At 38.2% G+C, this 27,134-nt stretch overlaps 1 protein-coding gene across 1 annotated transcript in view; it reads right to left on the bottom strand.

Annotated features, from left to right (window-relative positions):
* Positions 1 to 10,947: 10,947 nt before the first annotated feature.
* Positions 10,948 to 27,134, bottom strand: part of ADGRG4 (adhesion G protein-coupled receptor G4) — a gene marked incomplete at both ends in the record, with an annotated part of 110,425 nt that continues 94,238 nt past the window's right edge. Inside the window, 3 exons of the mRNA XM_081277756.1 lie at positions 10,948 to 11,099; positions 22,153 to 22,320; positions 23,427 to 23,528. Coding sequence (XP_081133882.1) covers positions 10,948 to 11,099; positions 22,153 to 22,320; positions 23,427 to 23,528 — 422 coding nt within the window. The remainder of the gene's footprint in view (positions 11,100 to 22,152; positions 22,321 to 23,426; positions 23,529 to 27,134) is intronic.

The following is a 27,134-nucleotide window of genomic DNA, read 5'->3' as shown; positions in this document are numbered from 1 at the left end:
AACTCACCTAACCCCTAGCAACAGCATGTTTCACTTCTCTAGACACAGTCCTTAAGCACATGTGACCAGCAGAGACTTTGTCTGAACACATTCCTTTCTGTCACTCCTTGGGAATGCAGGCAAGTTGGGAATGGGAGCAGAAAACCAACTAGGTTGTTGGCTGCATATCCCAAGGGCTGGAGGCTAAGATGGGAGAAAATCTAAGGTAGCCAGAAGCAGAAAGAAAACAAAGTACAAGTCCTCAATGAGTACTGAGAATCAAGCTATGAAAAGCAGTTCAGTCACTATACCCACCAACAGAACTGAGGTGGAAAATGGTAGACAGCAACTGGAATGGGATGGAAAGAATATTGGAAGCCAATTGGGAAGGTTCTAGAGTGCTGAGTGATTCTTACAAATGTTAGCTTTGCCTTCTCAGTGTGCTCCAATTTCCTTTCCAATCTCCTCTCTCAGCACCTTCCCCTCATCTAACTACATGAACAGCAAATCTTTTGCATCATTCTAAGGGTTTACTTATGTTTTTCCTTCAACCTGGAATGCCTTTTCCCCATACCTTGGCCCAGATAAATCAATTCATCTTTCAAGGATCAGCTTAAAAATTACCTTTTCTGCAAAGCCTTCTTCAACTTTGAATTAATCACTGCATCCTCTGTGTTGTCATAAACTTTACTTGTATCCATCATAGCATATGAATTATACATTATATTATACTTGTTCATTCACTGTGTCTCTTACTAATGTGTAAGCTCTTCGAGGGCATTTTCACTTATATCCAGGACAGGGACTTTTAATCTTTGTCTTATTTATCTTTGTGTCCTCCCAGGCTGGGACAGTGCCTAGTACAAGGTGAGGCTCTTGATAAATGTTTATTGAATTAATGAACAATTATGGAATGATGAGTTCATGAGTGAATAATGGAGACAAACTGTGGCATGTAAAACACTTAAATAACAGGGCACCAAAAAATCTGTTTTCTGTACATATATCTTTTTTCAGAAAGGATTTGATGTGGCTTAAAAATTATGTATATTTGGATTAGAAATATTTTTGATGAGAATACCAAGCAAATAATTTTGTTGTAACAACTTATTTCCTGGTTTAGAGCATTAAGAAAGGAAATACATCATAAAAAGCCCATTTTCTGATGTTTCACTCTTAGCAGAAGCACATAGCCCTCAGAAAAACAATAATGCTCTCAGGAAAGCTTAAAAAACACAGTATACTAACAGACCTGGTGTCCTTTTTCATTAATTTTTTGTTATTCCTTTCTCAGAGACAACTGGTAAAAGACATAGGTGAGGGACATAGGTGAGGGAAAAATGTCATGTAGAGATGAAAAAAAGTGTCAAAAAGAAATAAGGTTTTAAGGTGAAAGAGGAAATAACCTTTGCCCACTGAGCTATGTTGTTTGTTGAGTTTGCTGTCCTTAAATCTAACAGCCACAACTTCCAAAAATGATTCAAAGAGGGTTATTGTAATAGACAAACAGGAGAGAGAGAGAGAGAGAGAGAGAGAGAGAGAGAGAGAGAGAGAGAGAGAGAGAGAGAGAAGAAAATACCTTCAGATATGTAAAGGAAAGATAAGAAAAATCAGCAACTCCCATCAGAACAGCAGGATCCTGAATGACAAGGAACTGAAGATAAAGAATTCCTCCTGGCCTTTGTGAGCCATAACATGCACTGGCAGGATGGGCTGTGACCTTGGGGTAGAGGAAAGTTTAGGGGTCTGCAAACAGACTGAATGTAGCATGTTAGTTCTATGTTTCTACCCATTTTGCCTGGTCATGGACTTTCAAATGCCAATCCATACAAAATCTTGCTCCCTAAAGAACTGTATTTTTCGAAGATTAACACTTAAAATACAAACATTTAGACTATTTAGCTTGGCTTCCTTTTTAAAAGAAAATCCTTGTGAATTACAGTAATGGTTTATTTAATCTCTCAATTTAGAAAACCTTTTCAGAATGTACAGAAGTATTATCTAAAATTTTTTATTTGTTAATGAATTTTTCTCATTGCCAACAGTTTAAACCTAGTCCCCTCCTCCCCAGAAAGAGAAGTTACAGCTAACGCTTAAACATTCATCTTCCCCTTCTAATTGCTGTGTAGGAGTAATTCTGTGATTCTGGAAGGAAACTTCAGTGAAGAAATGAACGACTCTTTCATTTGCTATTTGGAAGTTATAAAAATTACAAGACATCATTCCATTATATTCCCTCATTTACTTGTCATTGGGAAAGGTTCCAACCTTTCATCATATTAAAAAGCAATTATCAAAATGTTTTATTCCATAATACGTTTGACTACTAGAAGAGAAAGTATTCAGAAATCAAAATAAAGGGGTTCTTTTTAGCATATAAACAGGTGAGTCAACCTTCCAAACCTGAAAAAAAATCATCAGTGAAATATTTCTTTAGAAACCATCCATTTCGAATTTGGTGTCTTCATTTGGGTGTTTTTATACTGCTTAAATCTCATTAAACCCTTGTAATTATATTATAGATGCTATCTTCTTGCTGACTATGCAGGATGATGCAGTTGGGATATAGTTCATATAAAAGTTGGCACACAGTGCTATTCACCAACATAAGATGGGCTTTGTTAGAAGTCAAAGAGTGCTCTTTCCTGTAGTTGGTCAACCAGTAGTAGGCTCTGAATCACCATGTATAAGGTGTTGTGCTTCTGAGCTGGAGAGAATTACAAAGGGATTTAACGATATGCCTCATAACCCTCTGTAATAATCCTTAACATTTGTTCAGAACCTTACAATTTACAAAGAGCTTTCCCCTTGGTTATCACTTTTATCCTCACAATAAACTAGAGAAGCCAGTAAAGTAGATCTTACCAATCCTCATTTTATAAATGAGGAAACCAAGGTTCAGATGGTTTATGTGGCTTCTCTGAAGTCATGAAGTTAGTTTTTTTTTTAAAGAGGAAAAAAAAAGCAACAGCAGCCAGAGCCAGAGCCCAAGTCCTTTGATGAAGAGTGCAGTACTCTTTTACATCCTGTTGCTTCTCACATAGCCACAAAGGCCAGGCACACGTAGAACAGACAGAGCAGAACTAAAGGACATATAGAACTTCAACCTCAGTTGTCAGTCACAAAGGAGCAAAGGATAAATGGTGAAGTGAGCTGGGGTGTCAACCATAGCCAAGCTGCTAGTCTAAGTGGCATCTTTGTGTGAATAACAAAAAGGTGCTCACGTCTGCTGGATGCAGTCCTGACTTACAAGACTCTGGGGGGAAGTGGAAAAAGGGGGAAAATGTGCCACTTCTTTTCATCATATTGGCCAGTACCAGAATGCAGGTGTTAGATTTCAATCAACACTGTCCTCCATGGTTGAGAACCTTAGTACCAGGCATTTCTACACAATAATACATAGTGATCCTGACTTATGTGACCAGAAGAGCTGAGAATAGGGAAAATTGGCTAGAATCTTTGCTAATCAAAGTGTGGTTATTAGACCATCAACATCAAATTTTGTTGGTTAGATATGCAGAATCCTAGGTCCCATTTCCGAACCTACTGACTCACAATCTACATTTTAATGAGATACCTAAGTCATTTGAGAATTCCTGGGTTACAAACAGGAGGTGAACCAGAGCAGGATTTCTGGGAGTTGGAGATAGGTGAATCAGTGATTACACATGACATGGCAAGCAGATTGGCCTGGTTGGAGAAGAGGCACTCAGAGTAAAGGAGAGCCCTTGCCCTCCAAAAGCATTCTGCTTATAACTCAGATTAGCACCAACCTTTACTCTTCTTGGGTTACCTGATTCAATAAACATTGCCTGAGTCATCTCTGAGGCACTACGCCCTGCACATTGAAAAACTCAGTATATCACAGTCCCTGTTCTCAAAGAGTACACTGCCTAGCAAATAATAGAGATGATCAGCAACCCACCCTCCTCCCAATGATGTATACAAATTGCTGGAGAACACAGAAGACCAGAAAACAATATTTGAGTTAGGCATTGAAAGATAAGGAATTGCTCACACAGAGGGAAGGGTGCTTCTCCAGACATGTCTATCTCCCTGATGAAATTGTGGACCTTGTATGGGGATCTGGTTTGGTTCCTCTTCCCCTTTCTCAGGGTATAGTGCAGTGGGCAGCACACAGCTCTTACTCAACAAATCCTTGTTAACTGACTGATGACTAAAAAAAAAAGGAATGGCTTTAGAGAAAGCAGGCATGCAGATTAACACAGGAAGTGGAGAGGTCTTATAATCACCCAAGAAATGATATGGTTAAGATTTACATTTGGGCTATGGCTGGAGAAACGAAGGAAAGATCTAAGAAATACAGTAAAATGCTAGGATTTCTTGTCTGAGAGAAAAAAAATGTAACAATGAGACAGAAACATTTTAAAAATACATCTTTTTCAAATCTGAATAATCTTTAACAATGAGCTGAGCAAACCCGTAATCAGATCCATTCTCTCCAAATGGGCTAAATGGAGGGCACTGGGAAAGGTGGCTGTCAGGAATTAGGCCTGCTTTTTCCAGTTCGCAGTGGGGTTCCATTTTGCTTTGGGTGAGAGAATGGGCATTTTCCTTTTACAAATTTCCATTGCACAGAACAAGGCAGGAGTTCCCTGAATAAAATCTAGTCGTTAGTCTATCTTTTATAATCTGCATAATACTTCCAGAGTGGGCAGGGGAGGAGGTCACAGACCAATGAGCCAGGGACCCAGAGGGGCTAATCTGGGACCTGCTAATGCAACAAAGTACATTGCAACCCATCAGCCCCAGGGCCTCCATACACTGAATATTCAGTTATGTAGCATAATTGGCTTGGAGCCTGCATGTTCTATAAGTTTAATGCAGATGGCATTTTCTACAGTATAAGAAACACACTTCAGAAAAGTAAGTTAGACTCTTCTCCTTACTTTAAGAAGATTATTGGCATCCAGGGAAGGCTAAGGAGTTCAATGTGGCTGAAGTCAGTAGAACTGGTAGAGGCAAGGAGGAAAAGTAGAGAGGCTTCATGTAAAAGATACAGAAGCCCTGCAGCAAACCCATGGGACACAGAGGAAGCAGAGGAGAGGAGTCGTTTTAGAAATTAGGAATGAATTGGATATGGGTGTCCAGATATGGGGAAGAATTGAGAATGATTTCCAGATTTCTAGTTTAGGCAATGGCATAAGTTGAGGCCAAGAAGTTGAAGATGACAAGTTTGAGTAGGACCATGTTGAGTTGGAGGCACTTATGAGTCACTCAGATGCAGATGTCCAATAAAAGTTAGAAATGGGGCTGGGATTGTGGCTCAGCGGTAGAGTGCTCGCCTAGCATGGGCAGGGTTTCATCCTCAGCACCACATTAAAAAAATAAAGGCATTGTGTTATGTTTATCTACACCTAAAAAATAAATATAAAAAAAGTTAGAAATGGAGGGATGGATGGAGTTCAGTGGAGAGGTTGGAGTAGACACACAGTCATGGCAATTATGAGCATATTAACAATAAAAGCCATGGGATTGAGTTGTGTCTCCCAGGGAAAATACACAGAGAAAGGAGAGGAGAAGAGTGAAGAGAGAATTCTAGGGGAAAGCCAAAAAGACCCAACACAAAACTGTGTCAACAAAATTGAGGGAGGACAAAGTTTTGGGATCTTTGAGGTTACCAAGTGTTTGTGATGCTACAAGAGATTACAGAGGATGAGGCCTGATTGGATGGGTCAATCAACAAGTCCTTGTTAATATCAGACAGAGCAGTTTTAATGGTGCAGGAGAGGATAGAGGTAGGTAGTAGGTGGAGAAAAACTGTCTGCAAAATAAGAAATTGGAGATGATGAGGGATTTGGTGTTGGAAGAAAGAAAGAAGTGGTGGCTTGAAGAGACAGGTTCTAGGGAGAGACTTTCAGTATGTCAGAGGTTTGTGCATGCTGAACAGAGAAGGCAGATTCAGGTGATGGGAGAAAGGGCATTGGTAGAGGTGAGTCCCTGAGAAGGTGACAGAAAGATGCATCTTAGAAAGGAAGAACACCTTTTTCTTTGAAACAGGCAGGGATCAGCAAATAAGCAAATAAACAAACATAATAGAATGTGGTGTTTTGGAAAGCATCTTCCTCATTAATAGGAATATTAGCTCCTGGAGAATTAACCAAGAGGAAAGATATAATCAGGCTCAGCTGTGTAAAAGAATATCTAATGTGAATTGCTTATTCCAACTTATGTCTAATTAACATACAGCGCCTTAACAATTATGCACACCAATATATACTTGTCATGTTAACTTCGTTTTCAGTTTGACTTTATTTCCCAACTAAACTCTCTTTAAGACTTCTCAGTCTTCCTTACTTGTGGCTTATGTAATATTATTTGTTCATCATCTTAAAAAGATTTTAGAAGGAGTATTGGTTTGAGTAAGGGAAAATTCTCAGATGTCAGTTTACTTTCATGACTTTTAAGTTGGCAATTAGGGGATGAGAGAGAGAGAAAAATAATGTATATATGGGGGAAAAAAGAGAGCAACTTTATGGCCTTGTCACACTCGAGATATGCTTGCTAATGGAGATGCTTGTCCCATTTTGAGAGAAGATTGTGTTTTTGAAAGAAGCTTTTTCCTAGGCCTCTGGTAGTTACATATAATTACCACATCCTAGGGAACACAAATGAGATGAAAACTTAGCAGATGTGTTCTCTGGAGGTCATCGTGTGAGATGTGGTTTGATGTGCACTACATCAAAACTTATTTTGAGATTTTTTTTTTGCTCCCCTAAACAATGACTCATCTGTTGATCTGAAACATTAAAATCTGTATGATTTTTCTTTCTTTGTAGTACTGGGGATTGAACCCAGGGCTCAGTGCTTGCTAAGAAAGTTCTGTACCACTAAGTCACATCACCAATCTTAAAATCTGTATGATTTCAAAAGGTGTTGGGAGACACTTTTAATTCTAGTATAAACATTATAAAAATAATAACTACCATTTATTCTGTGTCTTCTAAGTATAGACACATTACATATACTATCACAGTATTCAAAACATTATTGAATTTGTTTTGATTTTTTCCACACTTCTAAGAACCTGAAGTTGTTCTGGGGGAAGTGGTGTGTGGTAACATTAATCAAGTAGCCAGGGGAAGGGGAGGGGAAAGGTATCAGTAATGTTAGATGAACAAATTTCATAGATCTCTTGTATAACATGGATCTTATGGTTACCAATATGGTTTTGTTCAAAAATTAAGAAGGTAAATTTCATGTTACATATTCTTACCACAAGAAAGGGAGCAGAGGGAAACCTGGAAGTCAAGGTCTACCACCTTGATTTTGATGATGGTATCACAGGTGTTTACATGTGCTTCAACATTTCAATTCATCACATTGTACACATTAGATATGTGCATTTCTTTGTGTACCAATTATATCTCAATAAAAACTTTTAACATTTTTTAAAATTTTTAGAAAGCATCAAATGAATGTTACAGAACAAGGTCACACAGGTGTATAGAAAGATTGGTTACTCATGTGTCTCATGAGTATATAAGTGAATGTGGTTACAACAGGGAACTGTTCTACACAAACTGTGACACAAGGCTGAGGCATGTTGGCAAACAGTTCCATGAGGTAAAAATTCTAGTATTCAAAATTGTGTCATAGATTTTAAGAAATTATTGGCCTCTGTACCCCATAAATATGTTCAATTATTATGTGTTAATCAAAAAGTCTTTTAAATGTTTAAGGAGATAGAAATGTTTACTAAGTTGATTTCATCATTAAACTATATACATATATGTATATATGGATATATAGTATAACAATGTACCACATAAATTTGTACAATTAAAATAGTAATTTTAATATAACATATAAAAATCACTAGAAAAAAAAGCTTGGCATAATGTAAGTTTTACTGGTATAATCACTCTTCCCCCATGTAGACAGAATAGGGTAACATAAATTTATCCTGATTTTATTTCTAAATTTTAAAAATTATGAAGGAAGCAGAAATCATATAATGGAGTTGAATTAGTCTAAGAAGCAAACAACAACAAAGCAATAACCACAAAAACAGTGAGAATTTTCCTGAAGGAATACAGGAAAAGAATAATGGATTCCCAGGAGACATAGATCTAGACCAAGCTTTGCAACTAGATGTGTGACTTTAACCAAGTCATTTACTTCTCAGGTCTCAGTCTCCTCATTTACAAAATAAGCAGTGAGAAAAAAATAGAAATGAAACTACTATATGACTTAGCAATCCCACTCCTGGGTACATATCCAAAGGCAATACAGTTGGCACATCAAAACAAACATCTGTGCTCCTGTGTTCATTGCAGCGTTACTCACAATAGCCAAGATGTGGAATCAACCTATATATCCATTGATGAGTAGATAAAGAAACTGTATCATATAAACATAATGAGATATTATTGAGCCTCAGAAAGAAGGAAATTCTGTGTTTTGTAACAAATCTGAAGGATGTTATGTTAAGTGAAATAATCCAGGAACAGTAAGACAAATACTTTATGATATCACTTACATGTGGGATCTAAAAGCGTGAAACTCATAAAAGCAGAATAGAAGGGTGGATACCTGGGCCCAAGAGGTGGGGTCAAAGGGTACAAACTTTCAGTTATAAGTTGAATCAGTTCTAAGGATCTACTATACAGTGACTAAAATTAATAATACTATATTGTATAATCGAAATTTGATAAGAGTGGGCTGGGGTTGTAACTTTGTGGTATAGTGCTTGCCTAGCATGTGTGAGGCACTGGGTTCAATACTCAGCACCACATAAAAATAAATAAATAAAATAAAGTTAAAACAAAAGAGTAGATCTTAAGTATTCTCACTACACAGAAGAGGTTAACAATGTGAAGTGATGGGTGTGTTAGCAAGCTTGATTGTGGTGATTATTTCACAATGTATATGTTATATCAAGACATTATGTTGTACATCCTTTTTTATAGAATCATATAGTATTTTTATTTGTTCTTTTTAGTCATACATTACAGTAGAATATATTTTGACATATTATACATACATGGAGTATAACTTCTCATTCTTGTGATTTTACATGATGTGGGGTTACACTGGTTGTGTATTCATTCATATAGGAACATAGGAAAGTTTGTCCTATTCATTCTACTATCTTTCCTATACCCATCTCCCCTCCCTTCCCTTCATTCCCCTTTGAGACACATACAATTTTGCCTTGTCAATTATACCGTGATAAAATTGGGAAAACGTAAGTGATGAGGTGAGGGGCAGCCCTAGCTGCCCTGCACATTTTCTTCCAGCACCAATCCTCAGTAAGTCTATTATTCTGGGTTGAAGATAAAGACATTGTTTGTGACAAAGCCTACTAGAGGTTAGGAAAGCATTCTGATTCATTTATTTATTTCTGTATTTAGTTAGTGCCTTAGGTGCAGAGGGCTGAATTAATCAAACTCAGCTCATGGCACATTTATCATCGTTGAGATCTTGTTTAACTTATTTACTTCCTGTCATTCCCATACTTCACTCAAATTCTCTTTCCTCATTCTTTAGTAAGTAGTATTTTCTGATTAATTATAATATTTTTCTTTCATACGCTATTACATAATGTATATTATTATTTGAGTGAAGGCCTTTTTAATTCCTGTAAATCATGTATTGTGCTTATATATAGGTATTTATGATTCCATTTCTTGTTATTGCTATATTTTACCCATCACTATGTTTTAAAAATCTACACATGTTACTCTAGATACAACTAATCCCTTGCTTACAATTGCTGCAAACTACTCTGGAATGTGCATCCACCACACTTCGCCTCTCTGCTCTCTCAGTGATGGATGCCAGATTGCCTGCAACTCTCTGTCACCATAAATAATGCTGCAATAAGAAGTATTCCAATTTAGAAAAGAATTGTAGGTGAGAGTGAGAATAGGGAGCTGTTTGTGAGCTGTGACTAGAATGATGAAGATCTCCTTTTCTCCAATGAGCCTTGGGTGATAGAATTCAATGCAAATGCTTCAGCTGGGGCAATCATCAGGAGTTGGTCTTTTGTGATGCCAAGGAATTATGATGTTCACATGTGTTTTCCCCTCCTGAATTGACTAGTTCTTGGAATCAATTAACCTAACTGCTTAGGGATTTTGACATCTTTTAGATGCTCCATTTCTGCCCTCACTCCCAGGAGATGACCTCACACAATCCCTCCAAATTACCGCAACCATGGTCTCAGACCTCTTAAAGGAGGCACACAAATTCTGTTTCCCTAGTTAGGTCTTCCTCCTGTTCTCCATAACAGCTATTTTAAACCTTCTCCATCTCATTACTTCTCTCACTCTCAGCAGGTTACCTCACCTCCTACTTCATCGAGAAAATAGAAGCTACCAAATGAGAGCTCCCTGAAATTCCTATGACCAAATCTATAAATGTGCCTGCATCCATGCCCACTCCTTGCTTCCTTCCTCCCTGTTGCAATGGGGTGCCCCAACTGCTGTTTAAGAGGAATCCTTCCATCTGTGCTATGGATTCTCATCTTGGTTTTGTTGGCTAAATTCTACCCTGCCGTGGTATTTCTATATCTTACTATTTCTAATAATCATGTAAAATTAAGTCTCCCTGATATTAATACTATATGTTTAAAACTTCTCCCAACCTCTGTCCCACCCAGTGATCTTTTTTTCACCAACTCTTGTAATCTAGTGGCTAAATTTATTGAAAGAGTTCCATTTGCCCTTCACTCCCTCCTCATTCCTCCTCCTGGATTTCACCTAAGAGTCTTTTCTCCTAAATCCAGAAGACATAGTTCTTGTCTTACAGGACTTATATTCTCCACAGCATTTGTCACCATTGAATACATTGTCCATTGTGGACCTCTCTTTCCTGGGCTTACATGGCACCACATACTCTTGGTTTTCTTTCTCCCTCTCTAGCCTTTCTTTCAAGGTACCCTTTGCAGAATGATCCACATATACTTGCACTAAGTGTTCCCCATTCCCAGGCCTACTTGTTTTATTCTTCCACTTTATATTTGCACTTGGCAATCTTGTTGACTCCTATGGGGGCGTTAATTGCCATCCACATTCTCAAATCACTATCTCCATCCTGAACTGCTGCCCTCTGCTCTAGATTTACACAGTGAACTTCCTTCCAGACAATTCTACCTGAGTGTCCCAGAGGCATCTTAAAATCATATGTCCAGAGTTCATAACCCACTTGAATCAAAGTGTGAAATATGGTATGTCAAGAACTATGTAATGTTTTGAACAACCAACAATAAAAAAATAAAAAAAAATCATATGTCCAGGACAGAATTTATTATCTTTCTCAACAACCACCCCCACTTCAGTCATTCCTGTCAGTATCTCAAGGAATCTCATCACACTGTATATATTCTTCTTATTATTAAATTTTTAAATTACAAAAATTACGGATTCTTGTTATAAAAATTAAAACAATATAAAGGCATATAAAACAAAAAATGAAAGCCTCATCAATCTGTCTCCCTATAGGTATACCACTATTAACAAAGTGTGTTTATTGTGGACTTTTTTAAAGATATATAAACCCACATAAAATGGAGTTGAATTCATTTATGAAGCAAACAACAAAGCAATGACCACAAAAGCAGTGAGAATTTTTTTTTATATGTACTCTATCATACTGTGTTGTATCATGCAAATTTATACCAAAACATATTGTGGATATCTGTGAATTATTAATCATATTGTTTCTACTTATTCTTTGTATTGGCTGTGTATTATTCCATACTATGCATAAACTAAATTCATTATTCATTCTGATATTGCAGGATCTTTAACTTATTTCCAGTCTTCACTACTGCAGGGTTGCACTGAAAGACCTTCTCCATTAATCATTGTATCCTTGTACTAGGATAGAATACCAGAAGTGGGTTTCTTAGATAAGTAATGTATGCTTAAGTTTGGATAGGTAAATGCTAAACTGCCCTCAAAAAAAGTTGTTTTTCTCTTCTACTTTTCCCTTTGCAAGACAACATGTAAAATGTTTACACTTTTTAAGTGTACAAATGAATAAACATTTATATGTGTATATACCTGTTCAACCACAATCTACATCAAGACATGTGCCATTTCCATCATCCCTGAAGGTTCCCCTTGCATTTTTCTAGTATATATCACTTACCCAGAGATGATTACTATTTTCAATTATAGAATCATCAATTATCTTGCCTATTAATATAAATAAAGTCAAACAGCATGTACTCTTAGTTGTCTGACTTGACTGGAAATATTTTTACATTCATTCATATCCATAGTTCACCTTTTAATGTACAGTATTCTATTGTATAAATGCCCCACAACTTGTTTATACCTTCACCTGTTAATGAATATTTGGGTTTTGATGTTACTGTTATTGTTGTGCATAAAGCAGCTATCAACATTGGTGTACAAATATTTTTGTAGATACATGTTTGTACTTTAGGATGTATACCTAGGAGTGAAATTTTGGGGTCACAGAACATGTTTAATTAATTAGAAATTACAGAGTACTTTGACAAATAGGCTATACCTGTTGATCTTCTACCAGTTGCATAAATTAAAAACTCCAATAATGATGTAGAAGAATATCAGGCTGGAGCTGTGGCCCAGTAGTAGAGCGCTTGCCTAGCACATGTGAGGCCCTGGGTTTGATTCTCAGCACCACATAAAAATAAATAAAATAAAGGCCTATTGATAGCTAAAAAAAATTAAAAGACAAAAAAATTTTAAAAAGAATATCACACTCTATTACTGCACACGCAATTGTCTTCCCAGACAATTGTAGGAACTGCATCTGTCTTAATCAGAACCTCAGATATAGGGAAACGTCAATAAATATTTGTGAAATTGAATTAATAATTTAGTGGCTACTATTTGTTGTGCCTAAAAGTCTCTACTACATGAGTTGAAGAGTTACATACAATGTGTTAATTTGAACAAATTTTTGTAGAAATAGATCTTTCATCACCCCAAGTACAATCTAAGTTTCTTATCAGCAGAACTGTGGCTTTTACACCATTTTATCCTCTTCTGTGGTACTTAGCATCAGTATGCTGTACTTATTTAGCTAGCAGATTCAAAGACTGCCAAACCACACTGAAACCTTTTACCTGTTCACATTTCTGGACTCAGGTGTGTAAGAGTCAGAGAGAAGAGAGGGAATCTTCTTCTACCCCTCACTAGCTACAACCTTCCTCCCTCCCCCCAAAAAAACAAAACTCAAGCTAACAATCTGATTTCTTAGAACCATTAGAGACCCACATGGGGAAATGTGGCCCACTATATGTATAACCTTATGTTTCTACTTTGAAAGTGCCCGTATCTAAAGATTTGATGTAGCCTGTTACACTAGGTCTTTATTCTTCCCCTGCAAATGCTCTTAAAGTCTTCTATTCTTCTGGGAATTTGTGGGCTGAGGATTCAAAAAAAAAATCTTTCTTGCATGAACTAGGCCTTCATCAAAATTCACTGCAACTCAGATTCATTTCCATTTCTAGTCCCATTGCTGCCCACAATCAACTGAGCATGATGGATGAGCTGGCTAACATTTTGAAGGTGAAAACTATCTATCTATTTATCTAACCATCTATCTAGCTTGTCCCCCAATTTGAGTGCCTTCACCCTATTAATGTAGCACATCCTTCAGTCTTGCCTCCCTTCACATCTAAATGAGATGGGATGTAAGCAAAAATCCTCAACTTTGTGTCTATGATGAACACTACGTTAACTAAGTAAATCTTAGAAACTTGGGAATTTGCCAGCTCTAACTTTTTGTTTAATTTACATAATGATTTGCATAGAGCTGCATATGTTAAGGAAACATCTGTACATTTTTTATGCATTTAGATGAGATGATTTTTTTCAATATTTGAAGTTACTGCTTGTTATTGATTTCTTCTGGGTCTTTTAAAAATATATCATACCAGAGTCCTCCAATGTGGGTCCCCAATTCCCCCACACTCCTTTTTTTCTATGAGCCTCACTTTGTGAATATCATACTATTAGCATGGTAAGATGGAGAATGTAAATAGCCTTTCTCCTAGCTTTCCTTTCCAGGCAGTTGAAATCTCCCTAATCAAAGCTGAAGGGGCCTGGAAGTTGCATCAACATATAATGTTAGATATTTGGGGGGACCTCAGAAAGCTGTTTGGTGAAGCATCTTCAAAAAATGTAATGTTTTGAACTCATCTGAAGAGATGGGTCAAGGCAGTAACACAGACAAATAATTGGGCACATTTTCACATATCAATGTTTGTTCAAGATCTCTATGCCCAAGGTCTCTAAAGATCACTTTTTCTAATAGCACTATTCTCTATTATCATTTGAAGCTTATCTTTTTTTTTTCTGAGAAGCTTATCTTGAACTCCCACTTCCTGATTCACTTGAGCCTTAAAAAAGCAAGTGAATATATGAATGAGACCTGAGGAGGGGAGAAATCTTCTCTTCTAAGCACTTCGGCACACTTACTGAGGAAATATGTTACTGAATTAACCATTCACTCAACTAAAATATATTCAGACCTACACTGTGTTTAGTAGATGTACTGTGTTTTTAAATACTCACCTTCTATTCATTCATACCACACCCTAAGTTTTTGTTGTAAAATGACTTCTCCACAGTGTGACTATTCTTGGTGAGATGATAAATCCAAACTTCTGTCCTAGCACTATCAAAAACAAAAAGCTCCCTGGAGGTTTTTTTCCTGCCACAATCCTCCTCTTACTGCTCAGTAAAGCACAGATTTTAAGCTTAGTTGATCAGAAACATTTCTGAGTTTAGTAACATGAGATGGAAGAAATTACTGCTTCTCCATCCCAGGAGTAGTTTCTTTATGAGAAGTTTTCCCTGTTTGGAGATTATCCCCATGGTTCCTGCTTTGTAGATCTCTGTCCTTTTTCAAGCCTTGTCCTTTAACCTTTCCATAAATTATTTTAATTATGAAAACTCATTATAGTGCCTTTTCTTAGTTAATTGGAAATGACAATATGGTTCAGTTTAAAGACATTTGATTTCTTTTGCTGGCAACCAAAGAACATGGACTGAAATATTGTACTGGGCACTGACAGTACACCTGGAAACAAGGCAGACAAAGTTCTTGCCATCGTGAAGCTTACATGCTAATGGGAAATGTAAGTTTACACAGAACTAAGATGAGAAACACTAGATATGTAAAATCCTGTCATTGCTTTCATATACACATGTATTTTATTATTTTTGTAAACAGACAAACTAGACTTCATTTGGATTGCTATAGGGGTCAAAACTATTGCAGTAGGAGGAATAGCTTAAATTCAACTTTTGAAATAAGAGGTGGGGGAGTTTCCAAGTACTGAGGTGAGCAAGAGGAAAATCTCTGGAAGCAGTTAGGGAATGGTTGTCAGTGAGATTAGGCCATCTACATTTGCTAATTTGCGCTTGAATATATTGGGCTCCTTTCTTCCTAGAGAGACTGGGAGATGATTACAATTCAAAGTGATGGCTTCCAAATCCTCCAGAAAGCCTTTCCTAAATTTTAACGCTGGTTATGGATTGGGAGAGGATCTACATCTTAAAGTGGTCAGAGAAAGGATTAACACTTCCTAGGGTTCTAAATTAAATTCTCCAAGGGGATCAGGGACCTATTATCAGAAAGGAATCTATCTAAAGTTTCATCAAACTGAGGGGACTTTTAGGGTCATCTCAGTCAATTTCTTTGATCCTTTCTGATAATAGGTCCCTGATGAAGAGTTTTCATATGCACCAATATCCAATAATTGCTTATTGGATATTGAGTCACATTCACTGAAACTTTATTTTATCTAAATATTATGGACACAGGCTAGTTGTTTAATAAGACTGACTTATCTGTCTTATTTAGTTATAGATTGTTTTGATCTATATCAAAGCTCTTCTCTGTACTTAAATTGCCCATTTGTTTGTTGATATAAGCAGAAATTGACTCTTCAAAAAAGGGATTTTAGTTTATGATTTTGGGTTAAGAATAACATTCTACAAGCAGTCTCCTATACTACCTCTTCTGCTCTCTCAGGAAAATCTCTAAGAAGACACTGAAAAGATGAAGACTTTCCACAAATGCAGCTAAGGATATGGGAAAAGAATCTTATCTATTGACAGGATCTGGCAGGAAATGGGAAAACAATAGTGTTCTCACCAAGTGGTCCTCATTGAAACAAAGCAGGTCGGAGAGGATTAAATATCATGTGCCTCCTACCTCACCAACTGTCACAGGCCCCCAAACACAATGTCTTTAAAAATTATAACAGCCTTTCCTTCTTGGAGAAACACTGCTTTTGAGAGATTGAAAACTTTCATTTCCCATCCTACTTTCTCAACTTACAATTTTATACCGTTCATTCCTGTATATCCTGACATGTATGTGACAAATATTTATGAAGTGCTTATGAAGTACCAGACTTTATAAGTATGCTTTTAATCCATTTCACTTGTTTTGCCTCATAACAGAGATCAATATGTCCTCTGCCCATTGTTCCAAACTCCTTGAGTTCCCTAAATGCTTAAAGGTTAGGATCAGGAGCAAACCAGTTAAACCATAGACCCCTAAACTGTTGAATATACAAAACTTGCCTCCTCTGTTTTTTTTTACCCTCCCCAATCTTCCCATATCCTTCGGTGCAGGGGACATGAGCCATCACAGATGGTCATTATGACCCTCGGAATTTCTTACAAAACAGTAAATATTAGAGTCATGGGAAGAGCATCCTCAGACTTACTTCAGGGAGAGTTTACTACCATTCTGGTTTTTTTGCTAGCTTGCCGGCAGGCACAGCAGAGAGTGAAAGGCCAGAGCTTGTGCCCTGAAGCTCCAAGGGGCTCTGTAAATTTATTGGCCAGTACTCAATAAAGAGTATTTGCCTGGGTATTGAGAAATGGATTTCTGCCTTACCCAATAGCCAAACTGTGGAAGTAGCCTAGATGCCCTTCAATAGATGAATGGATAAAGAAACTATGATACACACACACACACACACACACACACACACACACACACACACAATGGAACACTACCCAGCCTTAAAGAAGAATGAAATTATGGCATTTATGGGTAAATGGATAGAATTGGAGAATATCATGGTAAGCAAAGTAAGCCAATCCCAAAACCAAAGGCCAAATGTTTTCTCTGGTAAGTGGATACTGATCCATAATGGGCAGGGGCAAGGAAAGAATGGAGGAACTTTGGATTGAACAGAGGAGAAGAAGGGGAAAGAAGGGAGGGAAGGGAGACTGTGTGTGGGGAAAGATGGTAGAATCGTATGGGCATCATTCCCCCTATGTATGGATATGGTTGCACTAATGGTATAACTCTACATAATGTACAATCAAAGAAATGAAAATTTGTGCTCCATGTGTAAAAAATAAAATAAAAAATAAATGAATGAAGCAAAGTTTATACATGAAGAAAATAGAAAGTAATGCCTATATGAATACATGAGCCACATCATGTACAACCACAAAAATGGGAAGTTATATTCCATGTATATATGATATTTTGAAATACATTCTACTGTCATGTATATCTAAAAAGAACAAATGATATTTTTAACAAAAAATTCCTAGGGTTTCTTTTCTGTAATTATTTGTTTCCATCTTCACAAAAGTGTCAGCCATCTTATGGACCCAAGAAAAAATGAAAAGATACCCTTAAAGTTGCTTAATCAGTGTTCTCCCTGCAAGCTCAAACTGTCATTTAATTTTCAGAAAACCTATGTTTTACTAATTAACAGGAGGAGGCATGACAAGAATCATGAAATTTCTATAAAATAACGTTTCTGTTTTTGACAGCATATCAGGTCATTAGAGACAGACTGCACATTTATCACTCCAACAGCAGCAGAAAAACCAGGGTCTGGAAAATAAATACAATCATGGGCGTTTTAACAACCAAATGATCCTCCCAAATTAAACAATTTGCAGAATGCATGTATCTGTAGCTTTGTTAACTACAACTAAGTTTTGTCCTTAAATCCACTTTTGAATGATGGTGACTTAATGTTGCCAGTTCAAAGGCATGTAACATCCAAGACATGTTGGCCATCATTTATGTTAGTCCCTTCACGAACACATACACATGCATGCATATGCGCGTGTGCACACACACATTCCTCTCACACACATACACCATCGCTTCAAAGTACACATGAAATCATATGGGCTACAATGGATGTATGATTTCCTTATGATAACATTTCATAGACAAGAGGACTGATTTTAATGGCAGATATTCTGGGGCTTAAGAGCCTACCTATCTTTTCAATATTATGTGAGCCGATAAAGGGGCAAGAGAGACTTAAGAACTTTATACCAGGGACTGGCACCAACTCCAGACTGTTTAGTAGTCAACATAAATTTTCACTTCAAGGATCCAGTGTGTTGCCTTTAATGGAATAGACATGGTGGGTGGGGCCAACAGGGGGTGAGTAGTAAGCAGGCAGTGAGTAGAAAGTAGTTAACATATCATGTATTCCACTGTGCTAGAAAACTTTCAGAACATCATCTCATTTAAGCTTCACTTCAATTGTATGATTATTGTTATTTCTCAAGGTCACAAATCTAGGAAGTGGCAAAGCTGGATTTGAACTCAGCTCTGCTGTCTCCACAGTCCACTGCATCATACACATTCACAAGGACTGTAGGGAGGTTGATTGGCAGTATTAAACCCCAAGGATTTATCTTTCTTTCTCATTGGAAGGGTTTGATTAACTTTCTTTGTGTATTCATTTATTTATTGCTCAAAGAAGTAATATATTCTCTCAGTTGAAGATTCAAAAGATATATAGAAACAGAGGGAAAAGTAAATTTTCTTTTCCCTTGCAGCCAGATACACAGTCCCTCTTTTTGAAGGCAAATCAATGATACCAGTTGCTTGTGTATCCTTCCAGAATGTTCATTTCTTTCCTCATTTGTACCCAAGGTTGAATGTGAGCAGCATGCTTGGCTGGGAAACTGCAGTGGTGGTATTTGGGATGGGATTAAGAAGAACTCTTATCATGCTTATCAAAGGATGCAAAGCAGACAAAATTCATCTTTGCTCATTCTGTCACCTTTGATCTTTCTCTCTTCCATTCCCCTACTGTCCTGCTCACCCTGACCTTTCCCTTCCTTCCAAGGGAGAAAAGGCAGATTCAGACACTTCCTGCTGTTACATTCTTCAGGACCCTGCTTACTGTTTCCCAAGGGGCTGTCTTAGCTGAGAAATTAGTCCCCGTTAAGAAATTCATGCGTGTCTGTGGATTGATGAGCTACCTATTTCACAAAACATGTTTGCATTTTAATAAGGGGCTTCAATCAAAATATAACTTGAATAATGAGGATTTCAGGTGCTTTGTCATGACAGACAAACAAGGCAGGTTTTTTTCCTCAAAAAAGATATGACCTGTGGCTCTTCCTATCTACTTCTCCTTTGTGTGTCAGGCCAGCTGGAGATACTAATACATTGGCCATCTGCAACTGTCTCCCAGAGCAGGACAGTACGGCCCCCAATCTTGACTATTTTCATTTAGGATACACACAGTTAACATTTTTGGAACAAAATGCTGTAGACATTTCTCCCCTAATGTACCATAACTATAGGCTCCAATCTAATCTTTAAAAAAAGAAACAACTGTAACAATGAATAGAATTATTACAACTTTAATATTCACCAAATATTATCTCATTGGAGGTTGGAGCAGATTGTTTCATAAATTCAACACTTTTCCCAGCCCAGAGGTGGGAGAAGGTGAGCATCTCTGCTGAGATTTATTGAAAAAAAATCTTTGTGGCTGGAATTCATTTTGATTTCCATAGGTAATATTCTTCTTGCACAGTCAGGCATAACTTCACAACCCAAGGAAGAAAAACAGTAGGTATCTTCATCCATGTCATCTGCATTAACAAAAACAAGAATATTTTTCAGCTGGGGCATTAAGAACTGTGCATATGGTAGAATCATGAAAAATTTGTACTGAATGATTGAATGAACAATTAGAAAGGAAGGGAAAGAGGGCTGGGGCTGTAGCTCAGTGGTAGAGTACTTGCCTAGCACATGTGACACACTGGGTTCCATTCTCAGTACCACATAAAATTAATAAATAAAATAAAAGTATATAAGAAAATAAAAGAAGTGAACATTGTGTTGCTTTCTTTGGATGGTTTAATATAAATATGGAATGAATTGATTTGTTTTGACAGCATATTGTTTAGGCAAAAGTGTCTTCCCCATTGTGAATAACAGTGTTACAGATCTTAAACTTAACCTAGGGGAGGATATTTATGGCCAAACTTAGGAGGCCTTGGAAAGTAGAATAAGAATATGTAATATTCCCTATGGATTTGATATTCTTACACTGGAAGTTTGGCTATTTCTCAAAGTTGAGATTGTCTGGTGTTAAAGAGAGCATGATTTTTCACTCTGTGCTAGTGGAATCTAGCTTTTGGCTACCACATGTTGGGTGGTAGCATCCAAACTTCAATTTTAGAACATGGGGCTGTCTACCTGTCACTCATTTTGAGACAGATCCCAGGCCCCTTGGCTGTCCAGGTCTATTGCTTAGTACAACAATATTAGAATCCTTCACATGTATTGCTACTGTTCCTCTGAAGAAAAATATGTGTACATTTGTACTATTTATTTGCTAATGAAATATACTCCTGGGGCAGCAGGGGAACCAATACTAACTATCCTTTGGCCAAAATGATATCATCCAACCAGCCCCAACTATTATGCAGAAAGGAGCTTCCATAGTCCAGGTCTTCTCTGTGCTGTGGCTCCCCTGTGCCTCCATATGAGCACCAGAACATACCCACAAGTTAGTTGGCTAGAGTCTGATAAATGCTTGTGGCCAAGGAAAGGTTTCTTTCATGTACTACTAGCTTTCCCATACAAAATTAAGTGCTTTTAAAATCCACCATACTACTTCCAGATGAGCTTCAGCTCTGGAAAACAGTTTTTTTTTTTTTTGAACCAACATAATAAAAAAAAAATACAAGTGGATGAGCAGTCGTACTATCAGCACTGAGAGGGTGAGAGAATGGCTACAAAGGTGGTCTATCTGTGTGTGAGCGGGGGTCTACAATGGTCTTCAAGAAAGTCAACCAAGATCATTGCATCATGGACCAACTAGAAGTTGTTAAGTTCTTGATCACTTTATCTTTCTCTGTTTTAGCCTGTAGACCCACCCTTTCCTTACACTTTGTCTCCCAATGCTCCATCTCTAGTCTCTACCTATAAATATTGCTTCCTATAGAACAAGGTGAACATGTAACTCAAAGGGTAATCTTGGTAGGGTGCACTAGTCCTGAAAGCCAGGAGGCCTTATTTCTGGTCCCAGTCTGCTGCTGCTGAACAGAATGACTGTCCTTAAGGCACTTTCCTTTACCCTGATTAATGTTTCACATCTGTAAAATTAGGGAACAGGATTATACAATGTCTAGGTTCTTGTGCTTTCAACAGTCTGTGACAATTGTTTTTAACTCCCATGAATTTTTCTAACCTGTCTCCTGTAGTCCCATTAGTATAATAACTCATCAGATTTGTACATATTAAGTTTGCTAAGTGCTTCTCTATATATGTTCTCAGCCAAGAATGAGCCCAGATGTGTACATGTATGTATGTGTGTGGTTTGGTTATGAGATGTCCCCTAAAAGTTCATGTGTGAGACAATGCAAGACTGTTCACAGGTGAAATTTATTAGATTATGACAATTGTTACCTAACCATTGTATTAATCCACTAATATGTATTTACTGGGTCAATGGTTATGGTTACTGTAGGCAGGTGGAGTATAGCTGGAGGAGGTAGGTCACTTGGGCATAACTTTGGAGTTTATATTTTGTTCCTGGTGAGCAGAGCTCTCTCTGCTTCCTGTTGCCATGTTCTGAGCTGCTTTCCTCTACCACACCCTTCTGCCATGATGTTCTACCTCACTTTGGAACCAGAGCTATGAAGTCAGCTGTCAATGAACTGAATCTCTGAAACTGTGAGCCCCACATAAATTGTTCTTTCTTTATATTGTTCTTGTCAGGATTTTTGGTCACAGTGATGAAAAATCTGACTAAAGCTGTGTGTGTGTGTGTGTGTGTGTGTGTGTGTGTGTGTGTTCAGGTTTGAAGAGGAAGTATTATTTAAGACCTACTACATGGTCTCAGATTAATTCAGTATCACTGGGCTATAAATGTAAGCAACACAGCCTTTTCCTCACCGTTTGGGAAGATCATTTCTGAAGGAGTGCTTTGTACACAGCCTAAAGACTTGAAAGTAGAGCTTGTTGCAGTTGATTTAAGGGATGCTGCCAACAATTTGTGCTCAAAGGTTTTCTTCAGTCTCTTCTGTTTATACCCAACATTTAACCCACACCTGCTACTTCCATCTGAAATAATGCAAAAAATGTTAAAACATACATCTTATCAAACTCTACACTTAAAATCAATGACTATTATGATACCTCAATGGTCCTGTTAAAATATAAAATCCTGGGGGACAGAGGAGGTGATAGAGAGGGGAAATAATAGGGAATGATACTAACCAAATTATAGTGTTATATTGTGTGTATGGATGAATATATGACAACAAATCTCACTATTATATATAATTGTAATACATCAATAAAACAGGGGGAAATATAAACCTCAATACACAGTGTTTGTTCATTCTAAGAGTTAGCTTTTCTACAAAGTCATGAGAGGTAAGTTTGTACTATCATGTGTGACAAAGGAAGAGTCAAAGCACTTACCAAGGAGACCTGCTTTCCCTACAGTATAAGGACCACAGGTCACAGATACACTTCGTATAAAGGAAGGAGATCTTGGTGGTACTCATAGAATCTTAGAGTTCAAATGCTGTCTTCCCTTAGGGAAGCAGACTGAGCTTTGCATTGAGACTGAGACAAACTGCTAGAATTGGATGGAAGACACTTTTGATACATAAAAATTAAACTTGCCTGTACTGGAGACATTCTCACGTGAATCACCACTGCTAAGAGACAACAATAGCATCTACTACATCTCCCAGTTTACTGAGAAGGCCATCAGAAGAACCATCCTGGCAGCCCACTGGCCAGACATCTTTGGCATGTTGGTAAGTTCTCTCCACCACCACCACCACTCTTTGCTTTTCACATCCTCTCAATCTACTGTTGGCTACTTGGCCAGAAGTTCCTGTGACCCAGTGCCTAAACACAGCAGGCACTCAATCAATACTATTTTGATTGAATAAGTGGTGATGTGGCATAGAGGAAAAGTGATCCAAGGAATCTGTGCTAAAACAAAAGCTCCACTAGGCTAATATATGACCCAAGTCACATTCTTCACTTGACTGCATTCATCTTAGTGTAAAAAACACAAATCATTTTCAGGTCATAGAAACAGACTGTATTTTGATGCTGATACTGTTTGAACTCAAGTTAGGAGATAAGTTAATCTGAGCAGTTTTGTAAAACATGTAAAATTCAAAACCTTACCCAGACTGGCATCTTACCACAATAGTTATCCGTTTGCAACCACCCACAACGGAGGTGTATCTGCCACTGCTCCCGTACATTCTCCTTCATCACACAGTAAAACACAAAAATGAGGAATCCTAAGCCAGGAGAAGGAGGTCAGTCTTTTTCATCAGCTGTAACCAATACCTAGACACAAAGCTGCTCTTGTCAATGCTACTTCCAAAGAGCTCCAGGGCCATTACCTGATTTCTGATTTCATTTTTCTAGCTTTTATAAAGACAGTGATGGCAAAAAGGTTTGTTATCAAAACTTTATGTCCACCACTCCTTTGCCCCAAGATTGCTATCTATCTTAGACCATTACAAATAAGAGCTGCTAGGATATCCAGTCTCTGAGATGGTTTTCAATGATCCCCACATCCAGTCATTCACACTCTTGTGCAGTCTCCTTTCACACTGTACCAATAGAATGTGGCAATGACATGCTAAGATTAGGTTATAAAACATAATAAAGTCATATTTTCTCTCCCCCTGCCCCCTTTCCCTTTCTCTCTCTCTCTTTTCCCCTTTCTCCCATCATTCACTCTAAAAAAGTCAAGCATTTTGTCCTGAGGATATCTTGGCATCTCTGTGGAGAGGACCACATGGTAAGGAACTGAATCTTCTAGTCCACAGCCATGTGAGTGGGCATATGTATGAGCAGTTCCCCAAGTCCCAGTCAAGTCTTCTGATGATTACAATGCTAGCTGACAGCTTAACTCCAACTTCATCAGAGTCTCTGAACCAGAAATACTCAGCTAAGCTGCTCCTGAGTTCCTGACCCTCATACCCTGTGTGAGATAATAAAATTCAGGGGTAATTAGCTACACGACCATAAATAACTAATACACATCATCTTCCCACAATTACACCATGTGGAAAACACGCATCTGATGCCCTTGATTTCTACTGCCCTGATTTTGTCCCACAAGTGGGAGGAGAGTGCCAAAGGCATTTATGAGCAGTATGAGCCAATTTTTATCCCCATCATTCTCCTTGGGATGCAAAATTGGGACTTAAGATGATCCTTGTTGCAAAGTCCTAGGAGGGACAACTGGATTTCCAAAAGTTTGTGGTGGAATTGGCAGAAATAACTCCTGTTGATACTTTCACTTTTATTTATGGTCCATGCCAAAAGTCTTTATCCACAAAGCCTTTACAGATGCCTCAAACTGGAACTCACCTTTACCACTCCTGAACTCCCATGATGCTTCATTTCTCATAATATCTGCCCTACTTAGCCACATAACTTTCCATGGATTGTCCATCTCACACTCTAAGTGTCAAGTCTTTGAAGGGGAGAGGTATGTTTCCTTTCCATCTTATATCACCTTCCCTTTTGTCTACAGTACTCTGTGTGGCAGCTCAATACATTATTGATTATTTGGACTCCAAAGCACTTGAAGTGTAAACTCTCACAGCCTTCTGCAACCTTAGCAATTCCTTCTTGGATCTCAAAGTATTATTTTGGGCCCAAGGCCAGTTCAGAAACCTTTGTTCTGCATACAGGGCAGTGTTCAGTTTGACTCTATATGGAAAGTTGTTATGCACATCAATGATTAGTAACAAAATGATCTTAACTCATTGCAAACTGAGCACAAGTCAATATAGTAAATGTGTTCGAAGACAATTTTAGTTAGGGCCTTAGTGGAAGTAAAGAATCTAGACTGAGGCAGGTAAGAATCTCTGCCATCTGCCATGGGTTGACCATAGCTCCTACCAGTTCAGTTTAGGAGGCTTTGTTTTAAGAGGATGATGACAAAGAGAAATATTCAAGAATAATAGCCAGGCATGGTGGTGCATACCTGTAATCCCAGTGGCTGGAGAGGCTGAGACAGGAGGATAGTGAGTTCAAAGCCAGCCTCAGCAAAAGTGAGGCACTAAGCAACTGAGACCCTGTGTCTAAATAAAATCCAAAATAGGGCTGGGGATGTGGCTCAGTGGTCAAGTGCCCCTGAGTTCAATCCCAGGTACCCTCCTCCCAAAAAAAGAATAAAATAAACAAGGATAGTAATGAACTTGTAGAAAAGCTGGAGTGTTGTATCCAGATAAGAAAATTCTTGGGATGAGAAATACAGGGTGAGGAGAGGTTGGTAGCATTAGTCATAGTTCTGAAAAGGCTGTCATCAAAAGGAGAAATTATGCCTGTTCTTTGTGGTTGCCAGGTTGGAACCAGGAGCAATGTGAGGAAGCTACAGAACAGCCAGAAAATAATAAATCACAGCTAGTGTTTGCTAAGCAATGGCTCTGTGATAGGCATTGTGTTTTTAGTCTCATGTTTACAGATGAGGGACCTCAGAGTCCAAGAAATCTAGTAAACTTGACCCAGGTCACAAAGCTAATATTTAAGTTGGCAGCATCAGAACTGAACACAGGCAGTCTGACTGTAGAGCCCACATTCTTAACCACCATACTATACTACTCTTGGGTAAAGAAGATGCTGGTTGGGCACAGTGGTGCACACATGTAATCCCAGCAGCTTGGGAGGTTGATGCAGGAGGATCATGAGTTCAAAGCCAGCCCCAGAAACTTAATGAGGCCCTAAGCAACTTACAAGACCATGTCTCAAAACAAAATACAGAAAGCTGCTGGGGGATGTGGCTCAATGGTCGGGTGCCCCTGAATTCAATCCCTGGTACAGGAGAAGGAGAAGAGGAGGAGAAGAAGAAGAAGGAGAAGGAGAATGAGGAAGAGGAGGAGAAGGAGAAGGAGAAATTAAATGCTCTGCTTTATGGGATATTGAGCTTTCTTTCCGGTTGGGAGGTGGGGCTTCCTTTCCTTTTTCTTTTTAAATTTTTGCTGCTTTTCAGTTACACATGAAAATAGAATCTATTTTGACATAAATATGCAAGCACAGAATATATGTTGTTCTAATTCAGACCCCAGTACCTCTCCTTTCCCTCCTCTCCCCTCACCTCCTGCTCCCTTCCCTCTATTGATCTTTCTGCCCTGTACCCATAGTTATTTTTCAACTAATTTCTTATGGATGTACATGATGGTGAGATTCACTGTGCTATATTCATATATGTACATAGGAAATTTACATCAAATTTATGGAATGTTGTGCCAGGAAAGGTTCAGTGACTTATTGTTACTTGATGAGGAGTTGGATTGGGAAGATCTTGGTTCCCTGGTTCCAGCCCTGAGACATTCTGATTCCAGGTGGGAGACAGCAATCTGGAGGCTAAACAAAATGACGTTTTTCACTAACTATCCCCAGGGCTTTAGCTCTATGTGTAACCACACAACTGTGGGGATGAATTCAGCAGCATTCACTCTTTGTCTGAGCAGCAGCCACCTGGATGGTGGTGCAGCAACCTGATGAGAGCAAGCCTCAGCCTCAGAGCAGGTGAAACTCCTCCGGCTTCAGCACGAACAAGGGGCAACAGTGACATCAAGCACCTATTACTGCTCTGATTTTCTGCATGGAGTTTCGTTAATTCTCAGACTTAAAGGTTATTCTGTGAATTCCCAATGAGCTGCCTTCCAGCTTTCCCTCTCTGCCTGACAGCCTTCCCTTTTCTTTCCAATAACAGATTGATCTGCTTACTCACCAGAACACAGGCATGAGGGAAGATGTCAGGTTTTTGTCACCTGCATTTTTATTTGTGCACCCTTCCTTCACAAATGACTCATCATGAACATAATTTTTCCCACCTGACCACAGGGCAAGCCCCTTAGCCAGATTGCAAGCTTGCCATTTGC

The sequence above is a fragment of the Spermophilus citellus genome (assembly GCF_964194105.1).
Source record: "Spermophilus citellus genome assembly, chromosome: X".
In the NCBI taxonomy this organism is placed as follows: Eukaryota; Metazoa; Chordata; class Mammalia; order Rodentia; family Sciuridae; genus Spermophilus; species Spermophilus citellus.
The sequence above is the reverse complement of the archived record's forward strand: the minus strand, read 5'-3'. Positions and strand labels throughout refer to the sequence as shown.